The sequence below is a fragment of the Arctopsyche grandis genome, chromosome 1 (assembly GCF_051622035.1).
Source record: "Arctopsyche grandis isolate Sample6627 chromosome 1, ASM5162203v2, whole genome shotgun sequence".
Lineage (NCBI taxonomy): Eukaryota > Metazoa > Arthropoda > Insecta > Trichoptera > Hydropsychidae > Arctopsyche > Arctopsyche grandis.
The window spans coordinates 1,617,730-1,645,277 of record NC_135355.1 but is presented as its reverse complement, the minus strand read 5'-3'; the positions used below and the strand labels follow the sequence as shown (position 1 = coordinate 1,645,277).

Sequence of the window (27,548 nt, the reverse complement as noted above, 5' to 3'; positions counted from 1 at the left end):
TTAGTTCAGTCATTAGTAAATGATTGGATACAACAAATTTTTGGTTTGATTGGATACATCAAATTTGGTTTGATAAACCAAACTAATAATACGATATAAAAAAAACTCGTTTTCAGCATTAAAAAATCATTTCATTATGTCCCGAAAAACCGACCACTTAAAATAACGACCAATCGATATATGTATGTACATACTGACCATTTATTACATATGTAAGTAAGGTATCCACTGTGTATTGCACTGGTAGAGCTATTACATACTAAAAGATAGGTCGAATCCTCTGTTGGAATTTTACAATTTTTACATGGCCTCTTCTTAGGTTTTTCTAGCTTAGTTGTTGATCCAATAAATCGGTATGATCCCCTCAGTTTCTCGCAAACGCGATTTATTGACTTCTCAAATATGTTGAATCTTCTAAATACGGTACCTACATAAAGTGTTTCTCGTAAAATTGCTGTGTACTTAAAATTTGTTAACTGTCCATAGATGTCTCTATTGTATTCTATGTATTATATTCTAAAAATTGTAAATATTTACTTATATACAAAGATAATCTAACCATATGTATCGCCTTGGGCTAATTCCTGTCATGGCACATATAATGTATATAAATATAACAAAATTCAATATAAAGCACTTCATTAATTACAGACCAAGTTTTTCCGAAATCCGATACCATGTAATGTTACTTTTAATCGAATGAAAATATTATAAAAATGAATCGCAATAGTTTTGTTCAATTTAAATTTATAACATAGCCAGCAATATGGCTTAATGGTATGTTTAGCACCAAGTGATCAGTGGGTTCGATCCGCCATACTGCTGGTTAGATTTGTGGGTATTTGTGACACTAAATCGATCGTTTCTTATCAGAGTTTGCCAATTTTATCTGATCATTGTTGAAACGGTTCCTCGAAATTGGCAAAAAATCATCTTTCCTGCTCTCACAAATCTTCTGTATTTATTGTGTGTATAATTTGTTAAAATTTTGCACAAAATCTAAATCCATAGATGTTTTAATGGATTAATTCTATAATTAATTAATTAATTAATTATATAATTAATTAATCAATTAATTATATAATTAATTAATTAATTAATTGTTATTTCGTGATCTTCAGCTTCTAGAAATACAGTGATTTATGTAATAATAAAATGCTGCATTGTTTATAATTAATTGTCCAGGAAGGCGCATTGGGGTATTCCTGTCAAGCCTTCCTGGTATATATCTATGTAAAAATAAAAATAATAGATAAAAATATCTCACTATTGATTCTAATACTCAATTTTGGCACAGCGATACTAAATTTTAAATTAAAGACTGTACAAGCCAAAAATCTGTAAAAATTGGCCATTTTTACATACCTCTTCTTATTTCAAATGCTCATCTAGTATGCATATAATTTTGAAAGAGACTTTGTAAATATTTATGTAAAAACATTTATACATATGTGTATGTATATGTTACAGTGAAGTTTTTATTTTCAGTGGAACTATAATTTCACTATTGAGATTATAATTTCACTCAAGCAGTGAGTACGGATAAAACAATAGAATTACAATTCGAATTAAAACGTACGATTTCGAATTACAGCGTACGAATTCGAATTACGACGTACTACCAACCGTAACAACTAATCTCAAATAAATAAAACCAACCCCAACTTAACCCAATCTAACCTAACCATAAATAAGTAAAACCAACCCAAACTTAATCTAACCTAACCGAACCTTAAATACATATGTAAGTGTTGGCTGCTAAGATATTATGATGTATTTGCTTCCGCATCCAGTCCCACATATGTGGCATCAAAAAAAGCCAAATCGAAACAGATAGTGGACCATGAGGAGAGTGGGAATGGACAGGAGTGGGGTTGCGGGAAGATCAACATTGGAGTGGGGATGGATAGGAGCGGGGTTGTGACGTGGGGTGGCGCGATTCGTGTCGGCGACGCACTATCATCCAACTGTCAAAATTATAATTTCACTATTACAGTTATCTACAATGAATATCGTCAGATATTCAAAAATTCATCGATCTTAGCACAGCTCATATTGTATTGTATAACTTGATAAAGACAAAATACGAATCTGTTCTATGTAATATTGTATTGAGATTTTGTTTGAAATATCATAATATGTATTATTTCAATGCAACTTAATTTATCTTCAGGTGTGTTTTGAATTTAATTTGAGTTTGTCGACATATCGATTTCACAAATACATGTTTAACTTCAATAAAAAAGGTTGTTCTATGGCGAGACCATTTAAATTAACCCGTTTGCCTCGAAAGGACTATGTTTACCACTCCAGACGGACGTAAACCTATTCCTGGACAATAATTTAAATATTTTTTACAAAAAATAAAGAAATAAGTGCATCCTTTTCAGTAAGATAATTATCGCCTTATAAGTATGAGTCACATTCTAAAATATATTAACATTTATTTATATTGAACTTGACCCCCTCAACGGGTCAATTTTGAGCTTTAACTTTATTCAATTTCTAATAACCACTATTTTGATCAAATAAAATTAAGCAATTGAATATATTAAAAAAAAAAGCATATTTATTATATTTGTAAACAAGTCAGTAATAAAATCACATCAGTTTAAAATCGAAGCGTGGGATTTTTCCATACGAATTCGTTTCCAATTTATTTTTTTTATATACATACGTTCACGTTCGTATATTAAATAGCAAAGTTTGCCATCGGATTTATAGACTGTTATTACGCTTTTGATATCTAATACATAAAAAAGTTCATTGACCGTTCGTATTAAAATAATATAATACAGGAATGTTAGCTATAAAGTCATGGATCAGATAAATTTTTCATTGCCTGCCACGGAATAGAGATAAATTAGATTTGTTTGTGATATTTTCATAGTATTCTTTCTACATATCTTAAGCATGTTTCAAATGTCAAAATTTGATGATTTTATTTTACATCTAGTGACAAAGTAGAGAATATTGCTAAAAAAAAGTTATATATAATTCTAAATACAACGGTAAATACCGATAAAGAAAATGGCTAATTTTATTATTAATAAATTGTTAAATTTTAATGTATCAATCAAATATATAAGAACCGGAATTGACCGGCGATGATTAGGCGGGTGAAAATTGAGGAAAATAAACCTTCAACGGACTCCAAACTCTTCTAAAGCCTGTCTATAATCAACATATTATTTTATTATTTTTATTTTACATAGATATATACCAGAAAGGCCTAACAGGTAAACCCAATGCACCTTCCTGGACAATACAAACATTGCAGATTTTTTTATTACATAGATCACTGTATTTCTAGAGGCTGAAGAACAGGAAATTAACAATTAATTAATCCATAGAGACATCTATGAATTTAGACTTGTATATAATTTTTTACATATTGTACATAAATAAAATTCAGATATTTGTGACATAGCGGGTAGGATTATTTTTGCCAATTTGAGGAACCGCTTCAACATTGAAATCAGATAAATTGTCAAACTCCGACAGGAAACGATCGACTTGGAGTCACAAATATCCAAATCTGACCAGAAGTATTAAAGATAAGCTCGGGAGCGAACGTGGTAACCCCTCGGTGGTAAACATAAACGCATCCACCGAGCCATACTGCTATCTAATATACATACATAAGTAATTAAATGATTCTATATTTGAAAATGAGGAATTGCACAGCATATAAACACGCTTACCCGGCGTTGCTCGGGTGTTTTTGAATGGAAAACAGATTAATGGTGGAAGTAGCCATGAAAAATTGTACCAGATTTGTTGCTTCTAATATGAAAACTGTGAATTTGCACAGCGGAAAAACATTCATTTTTGTACGTACTTACTTAAAAGTACTCAAACATATTTCACTTGACAATTTAAGTAATGTTTTACTTGTTTGGATCGTCTTGTAGTGATTCATTATGTAAATAGAAAACACCCATACGTGAAAATGTATTGTTGAGACATTTTCTAAGAATTGTCATTGACTGAGAGCTCTAACACTAGTTGTACATATGTACATCACAACAATAATGTTAGATAATGATCGATTTTTTTTTCTCTTCTAAAATATACAAAAGAGGTGCCCCTCTCTCTAAAGTTGTCGGTTGCTAAATTTATAAAACAGTAGTGTGACAGTACCGGCGATCAGTCGCACTGTTCTCACAATCGGGGCAAGTTCAGTGCGAGGACACACCCTGGTATTGGTCCTAGAAAAATCTCACCCACTGATATAAATATTTTGAATATTTATTCGTCAATTATTGGAGTTAGAAACAATTAAAAAAATGTCTCGCTTTATTTTATCGGTAAGTTTTTTTTATTTCATTATTAATTATCGCAATTTCTCGTTTATCAAATTTGAATATAAACAACCGTGTACTGTGAAAATATTTTAATGCATGAATTAAATTAAAAATTTGAATTTGTTTAAATAAATTATAAATAAATCAATTTGGAGACATCAACGCGCGGTTAATATACAGAGAACTAAATTCTTAATTTATTATCATCTTACTATTTCAAACAATTATTTATCAACTTCAATAACATATTTGTTTAAATAAAAAGAAACTTATAAATCTTTAATAGTTATTTTATTTGAAAACACACGTTTTTATTAAACCTTATTTACACAATTTTGTAAATGGGAACAAAAAAGTCAACAATTAAAAGACATTAACGCGCGAGCATCAATCAAACCCATACTCACATTATTAATTATTACATACATAGACCGAATCTTTCAATATTATTTTATATATTGAAAAATACATAAATTAAAAATATTTACAATTTAACAAACAGTGAAGTATTTTTTTTATTTGAAGAAAATGCAAAATTAAAAAAAAAATGTCGCCAATTTAACATTGTCGCATTTTCGTATCAACTTCGATCTAACGAATGAAAAAAAGTTTTATTCATAATCATTTTATTATTACATAACGTGTCGAGATGCATGTGAAGACTTAACGGTAAAGGATAAATGCTTCATACAAGGCGTATGAATTAATTTGTATGAATAAAATTAATTTACAGCGTCTAATGTATGTATGTATAGTGTGAATTGACTCAAATTTACATATCATTATTAGCGAATTTCGATCTCCTAATAGTTGGATTGAAAATTGAATAAACAACAAAAAACTGATACCTGTATAAACTGCATAAACACGTCCGACAACAGATCGCAAATCTCATTATCGATCCGACTCTAACTGGCGCACGGTCTTCTGCACCTGCACCTGTATTTATTGCACTCATTCGACATCAAGTACACGTGAAGGTCACTAGATGACAACTAATGATGATGGGCAAGGTCAATGGAGTTCGATGACTTCGTAGCAAGACAGCTCGACTGCACCACCATCATCATCAACACTCTCGATGGTCCCTTACCACCTTACCACCTTTCAACACAATCTCGTCACGTTCTCTCAAACGTAGGACAATACAGCAAACGTTGACCACTCAAACAGTTACTTCTTCAAATTTTATTACGTGCTATATTTCGGAATCTGATTTTTACAGACGGCTTAGATAATTCATATAAAATTGAAAGTCTATTAGTATCATTTTTTAACCCAATAAGTAGATATATCTATGAAGTATTTACGATTCAGGAATAATTTAGTATATATTTACAACTAGTACATATACCACAAGATAAAATTGTGTTGAAAAATAAAAATTTTGAAACATTTAATTGATATTCTAGATTATCTTTATACGTACATACTTTCATACATATAAAATTTAAAGTGTTTTTGTCAAATCTTTTACAGCCTTTATATTATACAATATATGAATAATTTCAGAAAAATTTATGTACAGATGCATAATATCTACCTATGTATGAATATTCAGGAACTTCTACCAGGCGTTTCCCGCGTCAAAACTTTTCAATAAGCTTTTAATTAGTAGTATATTTTTAATTATTCTATATTCAAAATTAGACTTCATGCAAATATTAAACTTTTCAAATCGTGTTTATTGTTTTATCAATGTTTATGAATTGTAATATTTAAAAATATATCAAAAATGGGCACGGACGATCGCTACGTGTTTAAATTGTATTTTTATATATTTATCAGCTAGGCTTTAAGATTATTTATTTATAAATAGCTATACTTTGAGACTTAAAGCAAGCTTTCCCAATTATATATAGCCTGTTAAAAATAAAGGTAGGCATTGACGGAATGATTATTCAGCAGACAAGTGGTCACTAGCTACAAAATATATCGTACCTTAAGAAACCAGGATGGAACCAACGAATGACAAATCTATCGACTTCGTTTCTGGGAATATTTTAATAGATATATTATTATTGATAAATATATTTTTTTATTAATTTATATTTTACCATGGTGCCATCACAGTTGCCCTAAGCGACATATATGGTAATAAACTTTATAACATATATTTCGAAATCATATTCAAATAGTGGTGAAAAATAGTTGTTAGGATGATTTTGCCAATTTGATGAGAAACCGTCTCAACAATTGAATTAGATACATCGGTAAACTCTTATAGGAAACGATCGACTTGAAGTCACAAATATCCAAGTCTAACCAGCAGCACTGCAGAAATACGCGGAATAAATTATTTTCAATAGTCTTCATTATTATTTTCTAGAGGTCTCTAGTTCGATTTCCGGTCAAACCGAGGCTTGAACTAGAGACCTCTTGTTTTTATATCGATACCCACTTTAACAGTTTAAAAGCAGTGGTGTAGTCGGGCCACGTCGGGACAGTTCACCGCCCTGGCACTTTGATTGATATGAAAATTGTTTTATGAGTAAAATAAAAAAATATTTTGGCTGATATTAATAGCACTTAAGATGAGAAGAATAAGAGATGACTTAATTGAAGTCTTTAAAATAATAAATAATCATCATAATTGCACTATGTTCAAACTCATCACGTTCAATGAAAACCCTCATTTTAAAGGTCACACTCTCAGACTCCGAAAAGAAAATCGAATAAATTGATCAGATATTCCTTCATTTCAAACAGAGTGGTTAAAGCTTGGAATAGTATTCCCAACAATGTAGTAAATTCTGAAAACCTTAATATATTTAAAAACAAGCTAGAAGTCTTTCTAAAGCTTGAAGATTTTTGTAATTCTTCTTTTCCAATCTTTTCTATGTTTTTGTTTTCTTTTAGTTATTTTGTTACCATCCTGGATATTTTTATTCTATTTTATCTCTTGATATTTTCTCTTATTTCGTTTTTTTTTTTCATGTCTTATATTTGCTTTTTATTGTTACGAAATTAAGTTCACAATACATCTTATATCTATTTTAATAGCTACTGATCTACTGATCATTTTCTATTTTACAATTTTAATGTAATTTGGTTAGTAATCATAGTATTATATTATTCTAATGTTATAATAGGAAAAAGAGCTCAAAAACCTATTTACAATTTTTATAAATGCTCATAATACATCTAATACATAATATTAATTAAATACTCTCTAAAGGCAATGACCTAAAGCAGATTGTTTTTAGGTAATCTGTGTTTATACTTGAAGGTTATAGACATTTAGTTGTAATCACCGAGACTCTTCACAAGTGTGTTAGTATGGTTATTAGTGATTCTGTCATAGAATCTACTGGTTAGGCAGTTAGTAATGTCTATAACAAACGGAATGTTATATATGGCATGCAGTTTTTTCAAGTTAGTATATATGGGTGTATTATAAATTATTTTTAGGGATTTATTTTGTATTACTTGGAGCTTGGAATGGTTAGTATTCGAGGCGTTATTCCATACAGGTGAAGCATTGGTTAATAATGGTAATATGAGCGCGCGATATTATTTTATTTTATTTTGAGTTGATAAAGAACTATGGCGATTAAATATTGGGTATATTGAGGATATACCCCTCATCGCCTTGCATTTCGCTGCCTCAATGTGAGGTGCCTATTTCATTCTTTTATCGAACGTTACTCCTAAATATTTTATTACTGACTGCCATTTCAGACTTTCTCCAGAGGGGATTTTCAGATCTGAACTTGACTTATGCTTTCTAACATTAAATAATATGGCGTCTGTTTTGGTTAACTATATTTGTATATGTGCAGATACATATTTACGTTAAAGACCACCTTTATTTCTTGTTTGTTTTCGTCGATATATAAAATGGAGTATCGAATTGATAAGGCGTTGAATAAAATTCCGAGATGAAACACATAGCCGGCTTATGCAAATTTTTATGGCAACAACCCCCACGAGTTCGTGGTCCATTAGTTACGAACATCATCCACGGAAGGCGTTTGCATAATTTGCCATAGCTACAAAAGTCTGCTTGTATATCAAATAATTATTGTTTTTATTCAAATCAGCGTCGTATTATTCGGAACACTTGTATAGTACAAGACGACACAATTTGAATAATAACTCACATTTCTCGCATCCGTTATGAGTATGAGTTAAGAATCAATTATTGAGGCCTTGACTTCGTCGTCTCAGTTCACCATTGAAACTCTATGGGAAATTTCGAATGTATGTATGTATGTATGTGTGTGTGTGTGTGTGTTTTTTTGAGAAAAGTATTTTACATAAGAATGCGCTCTCGATTGCATATTCAAGTAGCGCTTTATATACGCCAATAAATTTAAATTTACACCATAAAATTCGATCTTTATAAAAGCGTCGACAACCCTATATTTCTGCACGATTTGTTGATATTTTATAATTATATAAAATGGACGAGGAAAAAATTGTTTCAAAGTGAGTTCATCATCAATAACTCAACTGTCGAAGTTCCAATGAAAAATAATCAAAAAAAAATCATTCTACAAAAGGTTTTGCCTCATTTTTTTCAAAACATCGTAGTAATATTATTAAGTTTTGTATATTTTATTATAGATTTGTGCAAACTGAAATTTGCAACGCAATTTTTTTTCATTGAAAAGGTCAATTGATATTTATATCTTTTAATTAGAAATTCACACTAAAATGCATTGATTTTCTTAAATTTATATTTTCCATTTTTAATGATAAAAACTTGTTTTTAGCACTATTTTTATACGTGATTGATTTTGAATAATAATTAAAAAAAATAAAAGATAATAATTATTCAAATATATGCGTTTTACATGGCATTACTTGGAATAAATCTGAAATTATACACATGTATCTGAAATTATATATATGTAAAATTTTTAATGCACAATTTGAAGCAGGTAGAATGTTTTTAACAATTTTTTCTTTACCATAATTTGAGTTGTTTCGAAACACAACTTATTATATGCTCAACTCGTTTATGATTTGTAAAAATAATTAAAAAAAAAAATAAGTTTTGAATTTTTTGTGCTAACTAACCGCAATTAACATTCATACCGTATTATAAACAACCAATTTAATACTAAAAACAACGTCGTTGAAGCAAATAATAACACATTGCTAAGCAATTAGTGTCCATTATAATTAAGAGATTTCAAATATTCGACATAATTCGTGTTTCGCCTTAAAATAATTTAAGATGGATCAAAATTAGTACAAAAATTTTAACAGAATCCTAATCTTATCGAATCGAATCTATCAAAATAGATCAAATACATAAATCCGAATGCAAAATATTAGACACTACAATAATTTCAAATTAGACTTAAAAAAATTGTAATATTATATGACACTTTGGGTTTAAATTATACATAGATATATTTTCACCTGAATATAACAAACATATCTATATACCTATATATAAAATTGAATGTCTGTTTGTCTGTCTGTCTATCTATTTCGTATAGGCTCCTAAACCACTCAATCGATTCCGATGAAACTTTGAGGATTTGTTGTATGCATGTCTGGGAAGATTACTGTGAAAAAAAAACGGGGAAAAATCTCTTAATAATAATATTTATAATTATGATTTTACCGACGCGAAAGTTTGAAGCGCCATTGTATGTATAGTCAAGGAAATGTGTTCGTTGGTAACCACGTTACCAGTTGGTTTATGACGACATGGCTTTGAAGAGACGTTATATTATTCTGCATATATTATTCTGGCATTGCAACTCATGCCGGGTTCAGCTAGTTATTTATAAAAAAATATAATAGGTAATTCAACAGTTATAATACACATATATAGAGTGGTTTCAGTTTGGAATAGTCTTCCCATTGATATTGTAATTTCTGACAACCTTAATATTTTTAAGAATGAGCTTGATGTATTTCTTAAACTTAAAGGATTTCTGTAATTCTTCTTTCACAATATCTTATTTCTGTTTCTTATTTACTTTTTTTGTCTCTTATTTTTTATTTTTATTTTAATACTGTCATTTTGAATGTATTTTACTTTTTACTCATTTAATTTACACATATGTATAAATTGATATAATATATAAATCAAACCCCTTGGATTTATCGGATTTGCCGCCTTCCCCCAAGTATGTTAAATAAATAAATAAATAAATATTTTAAGATTGAATTGAATTGAATTCTTAGAATAACGGCATTTCGTCAGATTAAATTCATATCTGCATCATGATTCGGTCTCATTTCGTTGTCATCTCAACACCCGGTGCGGTCAAATAACTTCGACAAACATTCACGTACGTGAATGTAAATGTTTATCTTTGTCCAAAAAAAACAGTACAGTGTTGTCTTTCGGTTAACTGTTCTCTCCTGTCATTGTGTCAAATGATTAGTCATACTGTCAATCTATGCAAACAAGGGTCAACTTGCATTCCGATCACTCTTTGAAAGAATCATTCACTTCCCATCTATCTCGGAGCACAGTTTCCGATGCCCAATTCCGTGCACATCTCGACAGTTGCATCAGCGATGTCCAAACTTTGTGTCCAATTTCTACATTGTGTTACAATCGCTCGTCATTGTTCGATATAATTGGTATTAATGATATTCAAGACGAGTAGAAGACAGTATGTGGATCGAACGTGTGCCTGATGGCCCACATGTGAATCGAAATGAGGTCTAGAAATATTTAGGTGACTGATTCTACATATATTATTTGAGGAAATTACATACTAAAGTATTATAGGTTTTTGAGCTCTTTTTCCTATTATGCTTTAGATTAACATTAGAATAATATAATACTGTAATTACTAACCAAATTAAATTAAAATTGTAAAATAGAAAATGATCAGTAGATCAGTAGCTATTAAAATAGATATAAGATGTATTGTGAACATAATTTCGTAATAATAAAAAGCATTTAAAAATCAAAAAAAAAAAAAAACATACTAAAGTTAATATCTTATATACAACCATATTTTGATTTTTAAATGCTTTTTATTATTACGAAATTATGTTCACAATACATCTTATATCTATTTTAATAGCTATTGATCTACTGATCATTTTCTATTTTACAATTTTAATGTAATTTGGTTAGTAATCATAGTATTATATTATTATAATGTTAATGTACAACATATGTAATAGGAAAAGAGCTCAAAAACCTATTTACAATTCTTATAAATGCTCATAATACATCTAATATATATAACATTGATAAAAGACTCTCTAAAGTCGATTACCTAAAGCAGATTTGGTTTAGATAATCTATATATATTATATTTATAGAATGTACTTTCTCATTTCATAATATATTTTTCGGCTTTACAAATCCACAGTTTTCAGATTATTTGTAGCTACCAATTTTTCATATTGCCCTAACTTAGGCCCTTTGGAGCTAGGGCTTGAAGCTAGAATGAAGTTGGACAGTTTGTAATTGGGTAGTTTTCAAAATATAATGAAACAATGAAATTTAGTACTATCTAACCATATCTTATCTTAGACGTAGACAGCTCTTTTAATAAATCGAAGGGCTCTCATAAAAAAGCGCCTCGGCAACGCTGGGCAGGAGTGTTCGTCAACTGTGCAATTACACAGTTTTCAATATTTTGAAACCACCAAATTTGAAATACTATCTCTCGATAGTATTTCAAACTTCAATTATAGACGACCTTTGGAATCGATCAAAGTTTTTCGAAGAGTTTATTTTTATTTACAACTTTCATCCGTCCATAAATAAATTCTGAATTAATTTACCACTATAATGTTTTAAACGTCGTTGAATTTTAAAATAAAATGATAAATATTTACATGATTTCTTAAAAAATATATTTTTATTAAATTTATGATATTGTTCCTAAATCAAAATATTGAAATGCCTAGTTCTAGAGATACCGATTTGTCTGCAGACAAGTCTCTAATAACACTGAGCAACCAATAGACGGAGACTAACCAATATTTACTAAGTTTAATTTATCGAATACTAGTGGTTTTACCTGGCTTCACTCGGTATTTGTAATATAAACCGCTTAAACACGATAGTAAACATTTTATTAAATGTATTTAAATAGTTTTATTTTATATAAATTTATTTGAATACTCATTTGTTTTTTTTATTAAATTGACTGTCACGAACAAACAAAAATATATATACTAAGTCTCTTTCGAAATTATATGTATACCAGAATCCAGCGCCAAAAATTGAATATGTTGTTTACGAACCAACCAACCAAGGTTACATATATGCAAAGTCTCTTTTGAAATTATATATTAGATGACAGTGATTTTTGTTGATTTGCTTTCGTTTACAAGATACGAGCATTTTAAAAAAATGGACAGTTTTTACAGATTTTTGGCTTTTCCGGTCTTTAACTTAAAATCTAGTATCGCTGTGCTCAAAGTGAGTATTGTAATCAGTAGTCGAATATTTTTTCTATTAATTGTGATTTTTTATTGCTTTAAAAACTTATAATTATTCATCTAGGGAATTTTAAAATTCAAAAATATACTTATTTTTCCGTGATATAACGAGTTTATTTAGATAATTTTTCACTTTATGTCGTTTATAAAGATTGTTTTTCTCTATAAATATATATTTTTTTATCTGAACGTTCTACATACATACATAGTTCGAGGGGTAAATGATTTTAAACTGAGTTAAAAAATATTTTTGAGCATGAATAAAAAATGTGAAAAAAAAAATTTGACATTTAAAAATCGTGAAATAATTCATATTAAGTATTTTAAAGCAATAAAAAATTTTAATAAATATAAAAAACATCCAACTATTTATTTCAATACTCACTTTTGGCACAGCAATACTAGATTTGGAGTTAAAGACTGTAAAAGCCAAAAATGTGTATTTTTCTAAACACTCATATCTCATAAAGGAGATCAAATCAACAAAAATCATTATCATATTCGATTTAAATAGATCAAATTAAGTACAGATTGATTATTACTCCACTCAGGTTAAATAATTTCTCTACCTTAGCGATGTTTTTCAATGTTTTTAAATCCAAATATTACTTTTAACATAAATTATACACACATAATGAATTTCACAATCAAAATACAATAAAGATTTTAACAGTCTAAAATCAAACACAATAGAAAAAACTTTCTTATATATTTTTTTAATTGACCTAATTAAGACGTACATATAAGCTATGTTGCACATTTTCAAACCAATACATGATAGTTTTTTAAATCTTATCTTAATGATTATTTAAATGTTATTTATGATTGATTACAGTTAGCTTCAATCCTGTTCGTGGCAGGAGTGACATTAGCAAGACCTCAAAACGTTCTGTAAGTATCAATATCCTTTCTACAGACCTATCTATCACGTTCTTATCTCTTCATATACAAATGTTACGCTTATTTTCGTCTCACGTGTAGGTGAACATATTATTTAACGTCGTGAACATACACATATATCTTTTTCAATCTTGATTCGAGAAGCCTTGAACTTATGGGCCCAATAGAATCCGATGATGCGGATCATAAAAAATCATATTCGCATTATGTCACACCGACGCAACTAGATCACTAATATGGCGAGTGGAAATTCGAGAAATTGAATATCAAAAACAATTATCTACACTAACATTAACTAACGCGAAATATATACTTACATGAACACACTAACACATTCGTTTATATATGTATAAAAGTGATTGAACTGTGTTAATTTGGGTTTCGAGACTTACCATCAAACGATACGACAGGTAAGTCTTATACGTACTTGTACATTACTAACATTTTATAATATATCAAAATCATATAGAAAGTGTCTCAAGCAAGTACTACTTAAACACACAGAATGAAAATATCCAAATGTTTTGTCAAAATCTACAGCTTTCAATTTAGTCTTATGATATTGAATGTTAATTATAAAATTACTGATTTGAAATCATTATAAATACAAATGTATTAAAAAAATATTACTTAATGAAAACGTTAATGATGATATTGCGTAGATATAATATGACTTGAGTTATATGTAGATTTTTTTTTCACGAAAATTTTATTTATTAAGTAATACTTGCATGAGATATTTTGAATTTAGAAATTGGAATAAAGAAAAGATTCTTGTTTGTCATTTTAGGATTGAAAAGCAAGAGCTGGTGGAAATTCCATCGGAAGAAATATATAACGATAGGCATCTCAGACAATTGCCAATTTTGATCGAAGACGAAAATCCTGAAAAAAAAGCCAAAGAGATACTGGACAAAATCGCCCAAGTTAATCAAAAGCTAGCTGAAAATCAAGAGCAAAAATCATCACAATCAAAAAGCAATAGTAAAAGTGCTAGAAATGAAGATGCCTACATACAATCGCCCTCGTCGTATCATAATCAAAATCTTATATTAAAAAATGATTTAAAAGAACTTGGGAACGAAACACCGAAAGGTCAATATATAAAAAGAAAAATCGTACAAAGAATATCTTATTTGATGCCAAATCCAATGCTTCAAAATTCGTCTCCATTTATGCAAGCAAACCCTCAAATCGCTCCAACTTACACCACAATCGATGATGATAGTATTTCTACGTATCCTTCAGATAGTTTTGACACAAAACAAAACATCCAACAGCAATATTTCCAAGCACCAAATTCGCTAGAACAATCTCAATACATTCCGACGAGTAAACAATTTCAATTTTTCCCAGTGCTTATGAAAGACCCTTTCCTATCAGTTATAAACGGTTTCACGGGAATCGTCGAATACGGACCTCAAGCTGACATTTCTGCTAAAGAAATGAACAAAAACAGCATTAAATCAGATAAAAGTACTAGAATCATAGACGGTAATAGGCAAGGAAAGTCGTTAAAAACCAAACCAGAACATAATCCTAGAGGAATTAAACTACAATTATTTCCAACGAACACGAAAAAAGCATCCCAACATATCAACTCGAGTGAAGTTCAAGAACTAGACGACATGGCAATAGACGAAGGTGCCAATAAAGTGTTCAATCCATTCGTAAAAACAGTAGAAAAAGAAGACGATTTCAAAAGAGTGAGATTTCCACAGTTCAATTCAATGAAGACGACACCTCATGTTGTCGACAAACCAGGATTTTTCATCAACAGGCTTCGAGTGAGGAAAGGAGGAGTTGCTATAGCAGGTCCTGGTGGAATTGCTACAGCAGGAGGGGGAGGAACAGCAATAGTAGGTCCCGAAGGAGTGGCCTACACCAAACCAGACGGAACTGTCATAGCAGGTCCTGGAACTAAGATCGTAGCAATTCCCCAAGAATTGAGCTTGAACAGATTAATCGAGAAGCTGTCGAAGCATCGGATCGTCGATCCTCAATTCGAAGACTCAGAAAGTGACACTTCGATAGAAGGAGAATACGTACCGAAAGTGGAAGGAAACAACAGGACCAAGAGGATATTCATACCCAAAGGTGGAAGGATTGTGGCAACGGGCCCGGCTATATACAGACATCCCAAAGAATAGAATTCGAACCTTATGTATGAAGAAGTAGAAAAAAATACCTCGCGGATGTTAAATGCTATTTCAAAGTTCAATGTAACAAGATTGCAATCACTAGTTGGCTAGTTTGACATTTGCAAAAGTTAATCTGTAGAACTGTTCTATGTATAAGGGCAATGTCAATGGTTATTGATTGTTTATATTTTTTTGTTGTTGTTAAAATGCCATCTAGCATATTAGAATGGTCATTTTTGGTCCTCTTTAGTGGTTCACTTCACTGAAACTAGCTATTTTATTTAATTCTGTCAATGAATACAAATTGTATTTAAATTCAAGAATCATATTCTATTTTTTTTTTTGTTTCTTTTGAAGATACACAATTTAAAAACCATATTTCAATATTATGGATCATTTATAAGAAACTTATACTTAGATTTTCAAAATTAAAAAAAATCTAATTCTCTCAGCAAATTGAGGATGCAATATGTGACATTTTTAAAACCAAGTTATAGCATTTAAATAAAGAGAGAAATACATGTCTTATAAAAGCATGTTCATATCTTGCCTAAACTTAACTATTTATTATTACCGAAAATTGTACAATCTTAAAGTGGTCCAAATTAATTCAATTTTGCATAATTGTATAATGATTATTTATGACTGCTTCAAATCAGAAGATTTATTTTGATCCACTTTTGTATTATTTAAAATATAATATTGTAGGAAAATTATTTTTAAAAGCAGTTTTAGAGCATAAGATAAAAATGTGATATACAATAGTTAGATGTAGTTAAAAAAAATAGTGTAACAATTAAATACAGTATTTTAATAAAACTGTCCTTAGAAACAATATTCTAGTTAATATATCGAAAATCTGTTAAATTTATAAAATAATTATTGTAATTAGTATTGTTATTTATATATTAAAAATAAAATACAATGATTGATCAAAAACAAAGTTTATCATTTCTTCCAAGTCATCACGCTTCAACCTTTCATTAACCAAGGCATTAACAATAAATTGGAAGGAACCGATCAATTAAATGAAATAAACACACACATACACGCATGATAGAAGTAAGTACTCAGTAGTGCATGCATTTTAAAAGATGGTCTTCATTTTGAAGAAGAACTTTGTTTATTTCTTAGATACACTCCAACGCCTTGGATCTCGTCGGCTTACAATATACCATCAGGTCATGCATATTTCAACTTTACAAACCTTCAAAATGTCATAAACACCCCACCGAAAGAAGAGAATAAGCTCGTGTTGAAAGAAGTAGAACCTGATTTGAAACTTTCGTACAAAAACGACGACGAAGCGATACAATCGTACGTCGACGAGGAATTGCGATCGATAGCCATGAACGAAAATGATCATCCGATTTACATCAAAAGTTCAAATGACGCTCCTAGAGTGGACAGATTTTTCTTTCCTGTCAAAGATGAAGTCAGTACGACTACGACTAAACAACTGTTGATATTCAGACCGGAAGCTCATTCAACAGCTGAAAGCATGGGAACTGCCGTAGCCAATCCCATATCTAGAGCGATAGTCAAGAAAGGCTCTAATTTTGAAATCATCTTCGATCCTAAAGCAGTGGCTGTAGCAGGACCTGGAGGAACAGCCCATGCCGAATCAGATCTAATTATTGACTATTACGAATGATTTATAGAAATTTAGCTTTTAAATGAAATGTGCAATATTATATTAGTTTGTATAGTACCATGTAGGTAAAGATCTAATGTCAATTGATTTGTAGTGGAAATAATTAGACGATTAGCATCTCCAAAATGAACAGTTAAATAATATTCATGAGCTAAAAATCAAACTAGACAGTATAAAATAATGCTATAAAGTTATTCGAATGAGTTCAACAGGAAATCAAACAAACCTCATGTTCACGGGTTGATTCTATAATATTTCTCACCATGATTTCTAAGACTTTTTCGGAATTATAGATTGGAAATTCTGAAATGGTTTGAATTCAATAGAACGAAGCACAAATTGACAGATTCATATTGCACAAAATTTCATACAAATCGACAGTAAAATGCTCCCTAATTTATAAGCATGCAACTTCTTTCTGTGGGACTTTTTCTTTATGCTCATCGACTTCAGAATATTCATAATATAAGGATAACATCTGAGAACTACATATGTATGAAGATTGGTTTTTTTCTTTTCAATTCAAGTGTTCATTTTAAAGATATTAAATCTTCTAATTGTTTCAACGCCACCTGTACATATCATAAAACTCACCCCCATTTAGATCTGAACAAATCAATATGTAGATATATGTAAGTAATAATACAAACATACATTTTGTAATAAAAATATTTCCAAATACTTACAATACAATTTTTAAATGTTAAATTCTAACAATTCCCTATATATTTTTGGATATTGCATTACATTTGGGTAAGTCTATATGTAATTAATATCTAATTTTTCATTCTATATGTGTCTCAAGCGAATGGCACACATTATTAAACGTCAACATTTGATCGAATCACTGTGTTTAATGTACAGTGATCTCATCTGTCGATTTTTGAAGCTGGGTACCATTTGCTCGACACGCACACCCCGTATTAAAATAATTACACGTTTTAAAATTCAAAGGTGGTCCCAGCCAACACATCTGCTGTCCCTGCCTTACTATGGAGGTGCCAAAGGCCAAGTTTTGCAAATCGCGAGAGACCCAAGTGGTACCACTTTGGCACAGAGGATAGTGCCTTCGAATAGCAACGACTTGCAGCAACCGACTGACACTCAAAATCAAATTCAAGACACGTCGTATTCCCAACAGTTTGCCAACAGTCTTCGCAATATACAGGCGTCGGCACAGAAACTGGTGGAGCTGCAGAAGAAGACTACCAAGAGTGGACAGCTGAAAGGGGACGATCAGAAGGTTTACGTCACTCACTTGGCGCTTCTGGGAGAGGCTGCTTCCAGTCTGGCCCAGATTGGAACCAGAGGAGAGTATGATCTGTCTCAACTCTTCATCAACAAGAATGGAATTGATAATAAAAAGGCGAATGATAAGCAGGACTTCGATGATGAAGATGAAAATGTAAGTGAAGAACTCTTTCAATTCTATTGTATGTACATAGGCTTGCTTTGTTTCTATATATGTACATTCTTTTGGGTACCATTCTTGTATTTCTCTCATCCATATTTTCTGTCCATTTCCATCAGCATTTAACCGTCAAGAAATATGCTTCACAGTAGTCTAAGATCATTGAATATAATACAGTGTTCTAGCAACGGTATTGAAAACTTAAAAACATCCCATTGTCAATTTGATGAAGAAAAAAAAATTGTATTGTATCTACATACATATTCTAGGCTGTGGCTAAAATGCTTCTACATTTTCTTAAAAATCATTATTGTATTATATTTTGTCCATCCATGTTCCATTCAATCTTTTAGTTCATATTTTATTGTCATGTTGATGACTTTTATACATATTTGTTATGTTTCACTTTTCATTAGCCATGCTTATGTAAGAGTACTGAATCTTATGTACTTCAAAACTTTAACTCCTTCATAATTTCATTCTTCTTGATGATTTATCCCTTATAGCTATCTACTTTTACTATTGAGAGCTTGTTTTTCTAATTTTTCACTTAACCACGTTTATAAGGATTGATTTTTTTATCTCATTTAAATGATTTCAAACTGAATTAAAAATTGTTGTATGCATGATGCAAGAACAAGATGACGAATGGAGAGCGCTTCACTCCATCTCACTCGCTCAACCTCACTAACAACCGATGAGTGGCCCCACCTAGAACGTTTCATATTGTAATTTGAAATTATAGTTGAGATTTAAAACCAACCTTATTTAACGCGGTAAAATATAGAACTGATCCAATAAATTCAAAATAGCTCGAGAAAAAAAAAATATATATATATATGTGTGTGTGTGTGTGTGTATATATGCATATATTTGACTTTAAAAATTCGCTACATAATTATTTATACGTATTTTAAAGCAATAAAAAGTCACAATCAATAGAAAAAACACCTGACTAATGATTCCAATACTTACTTAAAGACTGCAAAAGTCAAAAATCTACAAAAATTGCGAATTTTTTTAAGCGCTCATATCTCATAAACGACAAAAAAAACAACAAAAATACGAAGAAAGTCCAATCATTATTGACATAATTGTACATATATTTTATAAATCAACGACATGTATGGTATTTGACATAACATCAGTGGTGGGGGGCGCGACTTAAGCGAGTAAGGGTGATATCACACACGGCGGGATGTAATACATGTTTTTTTTTTAGATATATTTGAACGTGCAAAAAAATGGGCATCCCTTGAATAAATTCATGCGATGCACAGTACACAGCGTCCAAAAAAAGACCCCCTGGGTGTGTTCGGTAAAATTGTATTCTCGTATTTATCCTTGCTTGACAGCGATCAATAACGGTTTTAAGAAATATAGGAGAACTTGTCGACGTACCACATACCAAATCCCGCGCTGTGTGATTTCGCCCTAAATCACGTGTGAGTTTATCTTGAGACATTCATATGCATCGTGTACAGCCACCTTAACACTATGCTATGACTTAGGAAGATGGATTATTTTTCTTAATGCAGATTGGTTATCATCATGATAGTTCTAATTTTGTACATTGTTAATCAGTGAAATATTTCTGAATTCCAGGTAGGCGAAGAGCATGAAGGTGACAGCAGTAACGTTGGAGTTGACGAAGAAGATTCGATCCAAATAAATTCAGAATCAGCATCCGTGGCTGAAGCCAAACCAGTTGGTATGTTGAACAAAGAATTATATAACCCTTTAAAGTCGATTGATCACCTTGGCACTAAAGAGAACTGCTACGATATTTAAATATACAATTTTTTTTTTTTACTCAATTTTTACATCGTGACCTGTATTCCGAAATGAATGCAAGTTCGTTTACTTTTCCTGACATTTAATATAATATAATACAGAGTGTCTCAGAGGCCGATGCATGTATAAATTTGACAAGAACAGGTTATTCCATATGATAATTATAATCACCATCATCCTAGAAGAGAACATGTACTTGAATCATTCTGTGCACAAAATTATACATATTCATGCACTTACGTATAATACAAATTGAATGAAGTGCAGATAGTTCCTTTTAAATAAATCATTAGAGGTCTTCGAATGCCCCAAGGAAGATTTACGATCGTCAAACGGTTCATTGAAATTTCCAACACACAAGTCAGGTAATTCTTCGTCTATTCAGATATACATGGCTATCTTCAATCGATGTGATTGATCTTCTGTTTGAACGATTTTCCTGTTTTCTTTGTTGTTGACGTTTTTAATTAAAATAAATAGTTCAATGTAAATTTATGGTAACTTATTGGGCATAAATAACCATATTTGCATTTCCCTAATGCTACTGCGTCATATTATAACTAATTAAAATAGAATAAAAACGTATATAGATACAATGTACGTAGTTAAATTTACAATTACAATGTTTTCAATATTATATTCTAGCTGTATTACCCGGCTTCGCTCAGTATTTGTAATACAAACCTCTTAAACATGACTAATCTGATAGTAAACATTTTATTAAATTTATTTGAATAGTTTTATTTTATGTAAATTTATTTGAATACTCATTTTCTATTAAATTGTCTGTCATGAACAAACAAACATATATAGTAAGTCTCTTATAAAAAATTATATGTATAGAAATTTTATGTATACCAGAATCCGGCACTTCGCCCCCTGCGCCCCCTAGGGCTCCGCAACCTAGGGCTTTGCCCTCGGCGCCTTTGCCCCCGGGGATTTCAAATCTTTTGAATCGAAAAAAATCGAATTATCGAGCGATGAATGTATCCTTCAGTTCATGATACAAAGCCGTTTGTTTGTTCGTCACAGCTCCCTAGAACGCTATCTACCCTCATGTATCGGTAGCACAATTAAACATCCACCCTCGACAATAGTTTGAGCCGTCATTAGCGAAAAAAAGGTCCAGGACCCATTTTTTTCGTTAATGGGTCCATGTTTCATTGTGCTAAAGACACATCTGGTGTCTCACATAAATCCTGGTGGTATCCTTGATCCTAACATCATTTTTATGCACGACAGTGCTCCTTGTCATCGAGCTTGGGTAAAAAATAGTTTTTCAATATTTTGATTATTGAAATTTTTATGCCGGGTCGCGTACCGGTGCCGATAAAAGGTGGCGGAGTGCCGTACCGGCGCGTACCGGCTATTTTACAACCCTGTATGTAAAAGTAAGTAAATATATACTTGCCCGCTATTGCTCGGGCGTGTTAATATGAGGGTTCTTCGATTTTATAATTCGAACCCTTTTAAAACCTGTCTACGATCTACGTTTGAACTCCATGAAATAATGTACGAAATTTAGTGGCCGTAAGTTCAAAATTTAGATAAGGGTTGGTTTTTTATTATTACTAACCTCTTATTAGTTCAAAATCGATTTTGTCGTCTGACAAAGTTTGGGTTCTTATCCGATCGCTTTCAAACTTTGCCATTTTGCTCGGTTTGGTCATCAATATAAACGGAAATGACGTCCACCATTACCATGATGAAAAATAATCGTAATGGACACATTTGAAAATACTGCATCTTCCTTCACGGTGACGTCTATCGTTGACGGTGACGTCTATCATCCACACTGTCCCATTTGTCCACGCTGCTCTGATCGTTTTTTCCCTTTTCGCCCCCCCTCCCACTATGGCCGATTGAGCACTTTGCCATACTCATAATGAAAGTTTACGGAAAGAATTGTTGATTTCTTAAGAGGGCTGTACACCAGCGTCTTGTCCATACAAACGTATTACACTTCTCCCTTCCTCAATTATGGCACTAGAGAAATTATTTTTTAATATGCTATGGATATCCACCATTAGCACATGTTTCTGTGGTTTTATTTTTTTTGATTAATTATTTTTTATATGAGTTAGAAGCCACCAAACATCTAGAATATCACCACTTTTTAACACCCACGAAAAGAGTCCAGCGTGTTTATTCAACGGTTGATTTAAAAAAAAATACGACTATACAAACATAGAAAATATCTTTCTCATACCGATGATGAATTTTTTTTTAAATTGGTCCAGTTTCGGAGGAGTAAACTGGAGAATACGAAACCTCGATTTTGTCGATTTAAAATAGATATTATATGGTCGAGGCGCAACTGTCGCATTCACTCAATATATATATCGAAGAAAGGAACGGCATTAAAATTAACGTTTCGGGTATCCAGCCCTCTTAATTAGGTTTTTTATATATTGTCTTATTTCCAAATAATTCAACACATAAGAATTTAGACAAATTTTGCAGCCATAATTCATCAGTATGTACATAAATTTAACAAGCATGTTCTTTATATGTCGATAACGATTTTCTTAGTAAAAACTTTTTTTGTGTATAGCAAAGCTCAAATTCGATTGACATAAAAAAATTGTATAGCATTAAATAAATATACAAAACCCATCAGCTGACCCAATTAATATAAAACTTTCTAATTAAACTGTGTATATTTCAGGAGTAGCCATCGTGGGCGATGGAGGAGTAGCTTCTAGCAAACCCGTAGCTACAGCAGTCGTAGGTCCAGGAGGTTTAGCCATAGCTAGACCTGTAGCTACGGCTATAGCTGGCGTAGACCCCAGCACTGTTGGTTTTGGTACCAAAATACCCATATCTGCCAAGACTCCAAGTGTCAATAATGTCCAGAGACCTTCAATGTTCCAGCCAATACAACAACAGTACTTTACTAATCCACAATATTTCATCCCACAAATGCCTCAAATATACCCGATCGAATTAGCAATACAATAATAATTCGAATCAACTTCGAAAACCGCAAAATAATACCTGAAATATCCAAATCCTTAAATAAAAAATGGATCATCGAACCGTATATGTAAATATGTACATATAAATATATATTATCATATAAAGTTCGCTGTATTTTATATTTATGTACTATTTTGCTGTTTTGAATTTTTAAATCAATTTCGATTCATATACTCAATTTATCAATAATTTAATGTACGTATTGTGTTTTTTATACAACTGAACAAAATAATGTTAATTTTTATATTAAGATTTTCTATTCCGTCAACTTTTATACAAAAAAAATATATATTTTTCAACAAAATTCTGCCTTACTTTCCCTTTTTATACAATGGATCCGCTATGTAGATCTATTTTGAATTCCTTTAATACAGTATAGGATTCAATATGAAATGATAAAAAAATCCTGTATTTAATGGGTCAGTAACTAACATATGACAAAATTCCGCCTTACTTTCCCTTTTTATACAATGGATGCGTTGTGTAGTACTTTTTAAATCTATTTTGAAACATATTTTCAATTCCTTCAATACAGTATAGGATTCAAAATGAAATGATAAAAAAAATCCTGTATTTAAAGGGTCAGTAACTAACATATGACAAAATTCTGCCTTACTTTCCCTTTTTATACAATGGATGCGTTGTGTAGTACTTTTTAAATCTATTTTGAAACATATTTTAAATTCCTTCAATACAGTATAGGATTCAAAATGAAATGGTAAAAAAATCCTGTATTTAATGGGTCGGTAACTATCATATGACAAAATTCTGCCTTACTTTCCCTTTTTTTACAATGGATGCGTTATGTAGTACTTTTTTAAATCTATTTTGAAACAGAGTTTCAATTCCTTTAATACATTATAAGATTTAAAATAAAATGATAAAAAATCCTGTATTTAATAGGTCAGTAACTATCATATGATAAATGATCAAAATTTATTACGAATGATCAGTAAATTAAATAGATGGTCTGTTCATTCGATTCAGTTATGACAAATGGTCAGTATGTATGTACATGTATGTACGCAAAATGATTGATCAGTATTTTATATCATTTTTATTATTTATGTTTTAACGCCGATAGTATGTCAATATTTTTTCTATATAGTTTTATGTACATATATATAGTTTTGAAAAATCCAAATAAAATAAAAGTACATACTATGTGACCAAATACGTATACAGTTACTGACCATTTAGCTTCAAAGCTACTGACCGATTGTGAATAATAAACGATCAAAAATTTAGTTATCAATAAAAATGCGACCTAAAAAAGTTATTTTGCTTCCTTGTCAAAAATAATATATATATTAATTCAAATATAATTAATGCACGTTAATATTATATGTCTATATGTATGTATGTATATAATTTTCTATTTAAATTCTGCTCATATTATATTTAAATCTCCTCACATCAATTCAAACGACTGAAATCTAGACCACGGAATAAATTTAAAACGTAGGTGTTGTTTCGACTTGACAAATACTTTTTCGAGATCTATTATAACACACGAGACTATTAGTTTCGCATTCTCCAAACGATAAATTATTATGCAGAGATGCTAAACTTAAATTTATTCCTATAAATTTACAATAATTGCCAATTTATTCCATAAAATCCAGTCGAATGCGCTCATCTCGCACAACGCAGTAAAGCGTTTTGAAATTATCGAGCAACAGGTATTTCAAGAATTTAATACACTTATGAATTTATAAGTATAACGCAGAAATGTACGTACACTATTTAAATGGACATTATTGCGTCATTTTAAAAAAGATTATTGCGTTCGAACAGCTCGTACAGAAACCAAATGTCAGGACGATAAAGAAGTCAAAGTGTTTTGGCAAACATTGTTCATTTCTCATCTGCTCGTATGTTAATTGCATATTGAAACGACAAAAACAAAATATAATACATAAATATATTATATCAAGGATTCCTAGTGTTCAATGTGACTTACTAGATATTTATTGAAGGTGATATTTGTCGACAGACAAGTCTGTCGCAGAGTTTCTAGCTAGGAAGTTTTTCGTACCTACGACAAACCTTACGAAAGTCAAATTTCTATACTTCGATTAAGAGAACCTTTTTGTCCAAGTCTATTTGCTTAGTTAAATTTTGAGACTATAATCCATATCAAGTTTTTAGAGCACAAAGTAATTTCTCAACAATTTCAAGGCAAGGTTTGAAATATCACAATATTTAATTTTTATCATTTACTCCAATTAATTGTCTTTCAATTGGAATTTTTCCCGTTAATATTTAAAAAGGTCTTATTAAAAATTTGTTAATTTGAAAACATCATAACTATTGGAAATTTAACAGTTTGCTTTGAAAATTGCATTAATGGCTCAACAAAACCAAATTGTTGAGTTTTTAGACTTGCGCTCGAAGGATGCGATATTATACTGTTGCGTAGGGGTGGGTGGAGGATCCAAGTAAAAGGCCAAAGTCGTTTCACAGCATTTATTGATGATTAAGGAGATACATGCACTGCCAGTGCTCCGTCCAGAATGTCTTGATATGGTCTAAGTACCTCATTATAAAGTACAGGTCGCTCAGAGCATCTTCGACGTCCGGTTACTTCCCTATTGTTTAGGCATGTACCCGGATATGTATTCCCACAACACTCAGTCCCACGCTATCGCTGTCACTTCTGAGAAAGGACCGGGTGCCGTTAATTCGGTGGCCATTATTTAGCTTACTTGCTAATTGTGGCTAATTCAGTGGCCATTGTTTAGCTTACTTGCACTTAGTCTGGAGATAATCCTCGAAACCAATTATAACGGCGGCTCCTTTTAGCATACGCTACAGTACCTTAGTTTAATTTAAAAAAATAACATTTTCCAAGGGTTTGGCTCCTGGCGAAACCTGTGGTATTAATCTTGTGCATTGTCACGTTGCAATGCCAGATTAAATAATTTTTCTTTTTTAAAACTACTTGGTTAACTCACCAAGATTTATTTATTATTATTAAAGTGTTACATTTATCTTATTGGCAGAATTTAATTATGGAACGTAGAATTTATATGAGATACGTAGAACTGTTTCACTTCAACTTCACTATTTAACTTTTCTGCTGCTGATGTGTTGACTGGCACTCTCGGAGTCTCGATGGAATCGACTACCACTCTCAGAGTCTTGATGGTGATGACTGTCACTCTCGGAGTCGATGGTGATGACTCACTGTCCCTTGCGGAGTCGATGGTGATGACTAACCTCAATTCTAACAGTAATGAGTTTATATACTCTTCTTTAAAACAATGAATTATTGATGACACGTGTCGTACAATTTCAGTTATTCAGTGTTTAAGGTTTGTTTAAGGCTATAAATCAATGGTGTTACTTGTTAAATTAGGTGTGCCAAAAATCAATGGTACTACTTATTAAATCAGGTGTGCCACAAATCAATGGTGTGTCTTATCCCTACTGGTTAGTCAACTATTTTACATTGATAAACGAGGTACATAACACTGAGTTGGGCAAAGTCCAGCACTTCTGTCATTGATAAGCGAGGTACATAACAGCATATATAAATTTATAGATTATAAATATGAAATCATATTCAAATTGTGGGTGGAATGATTTTTGCCAATTTGATAAGTAGCCGTTTCAACAATGAAATCAGATAAATTCGAACCCGGCGCCTCTCGGTGTTAGGCAGAAGCTTATAGTATGTACAAATTAACAAATACATATGTTCATCAATTTAATAATATCAAGTTGAATTTGTCTGTTGTCGCTAAGAAAGAGCTACAAAATACACAGTTATAATTGCTAATATTAAATTGAGATTTATTAGTCAAATAAAAACACTAGCAAAGAAGGTCCTGAGAATCAGCTACGGCAAACAAATTGCTAGCGACGTGTCGGTGCCCAACTTTACCACGCATAGGTGAGTTTAAAATAAACAGGTAATCCCAAGTCTCGTCGTTGGTAAATTTCGCACCACTTCCTCGTACTGAGTCGGTGGTTTT

The 27,548-nt window shown here is 31.1% G+C and overlaps 1 protein-coding gene across 1 annotated transcript; it reads left to right on the top strand.

Annotated features, from left to right (window-relative positions):
• The first annotated feature begins 4,130 nt into the window (after positions 1-4,130).
• Positions 4,131-23,869, top strand: LOC143911375 (uncharacterized). The gene is made up of 5 exons (XM_077430251.1): positions 4,131-4,310; positions 13,525-13,580; positions 18,339-18,789; positions 20,401-20,506; positions 23,258-23,869. Exons 1-5 carry the CDS (start codon positions 4,290-4,292, stop codon positions 23,548-23,550), a joined length of 927 nt encoding a protein of 308 aa, XP_077286377.1. The 5' UTR covers positions 4,131-4,289; the 3' UTR covers positions 23,551-23,869.
• The last annotated feature ends 3,679 nt before the right edge of the window (positions 23,870-27,548 follow it).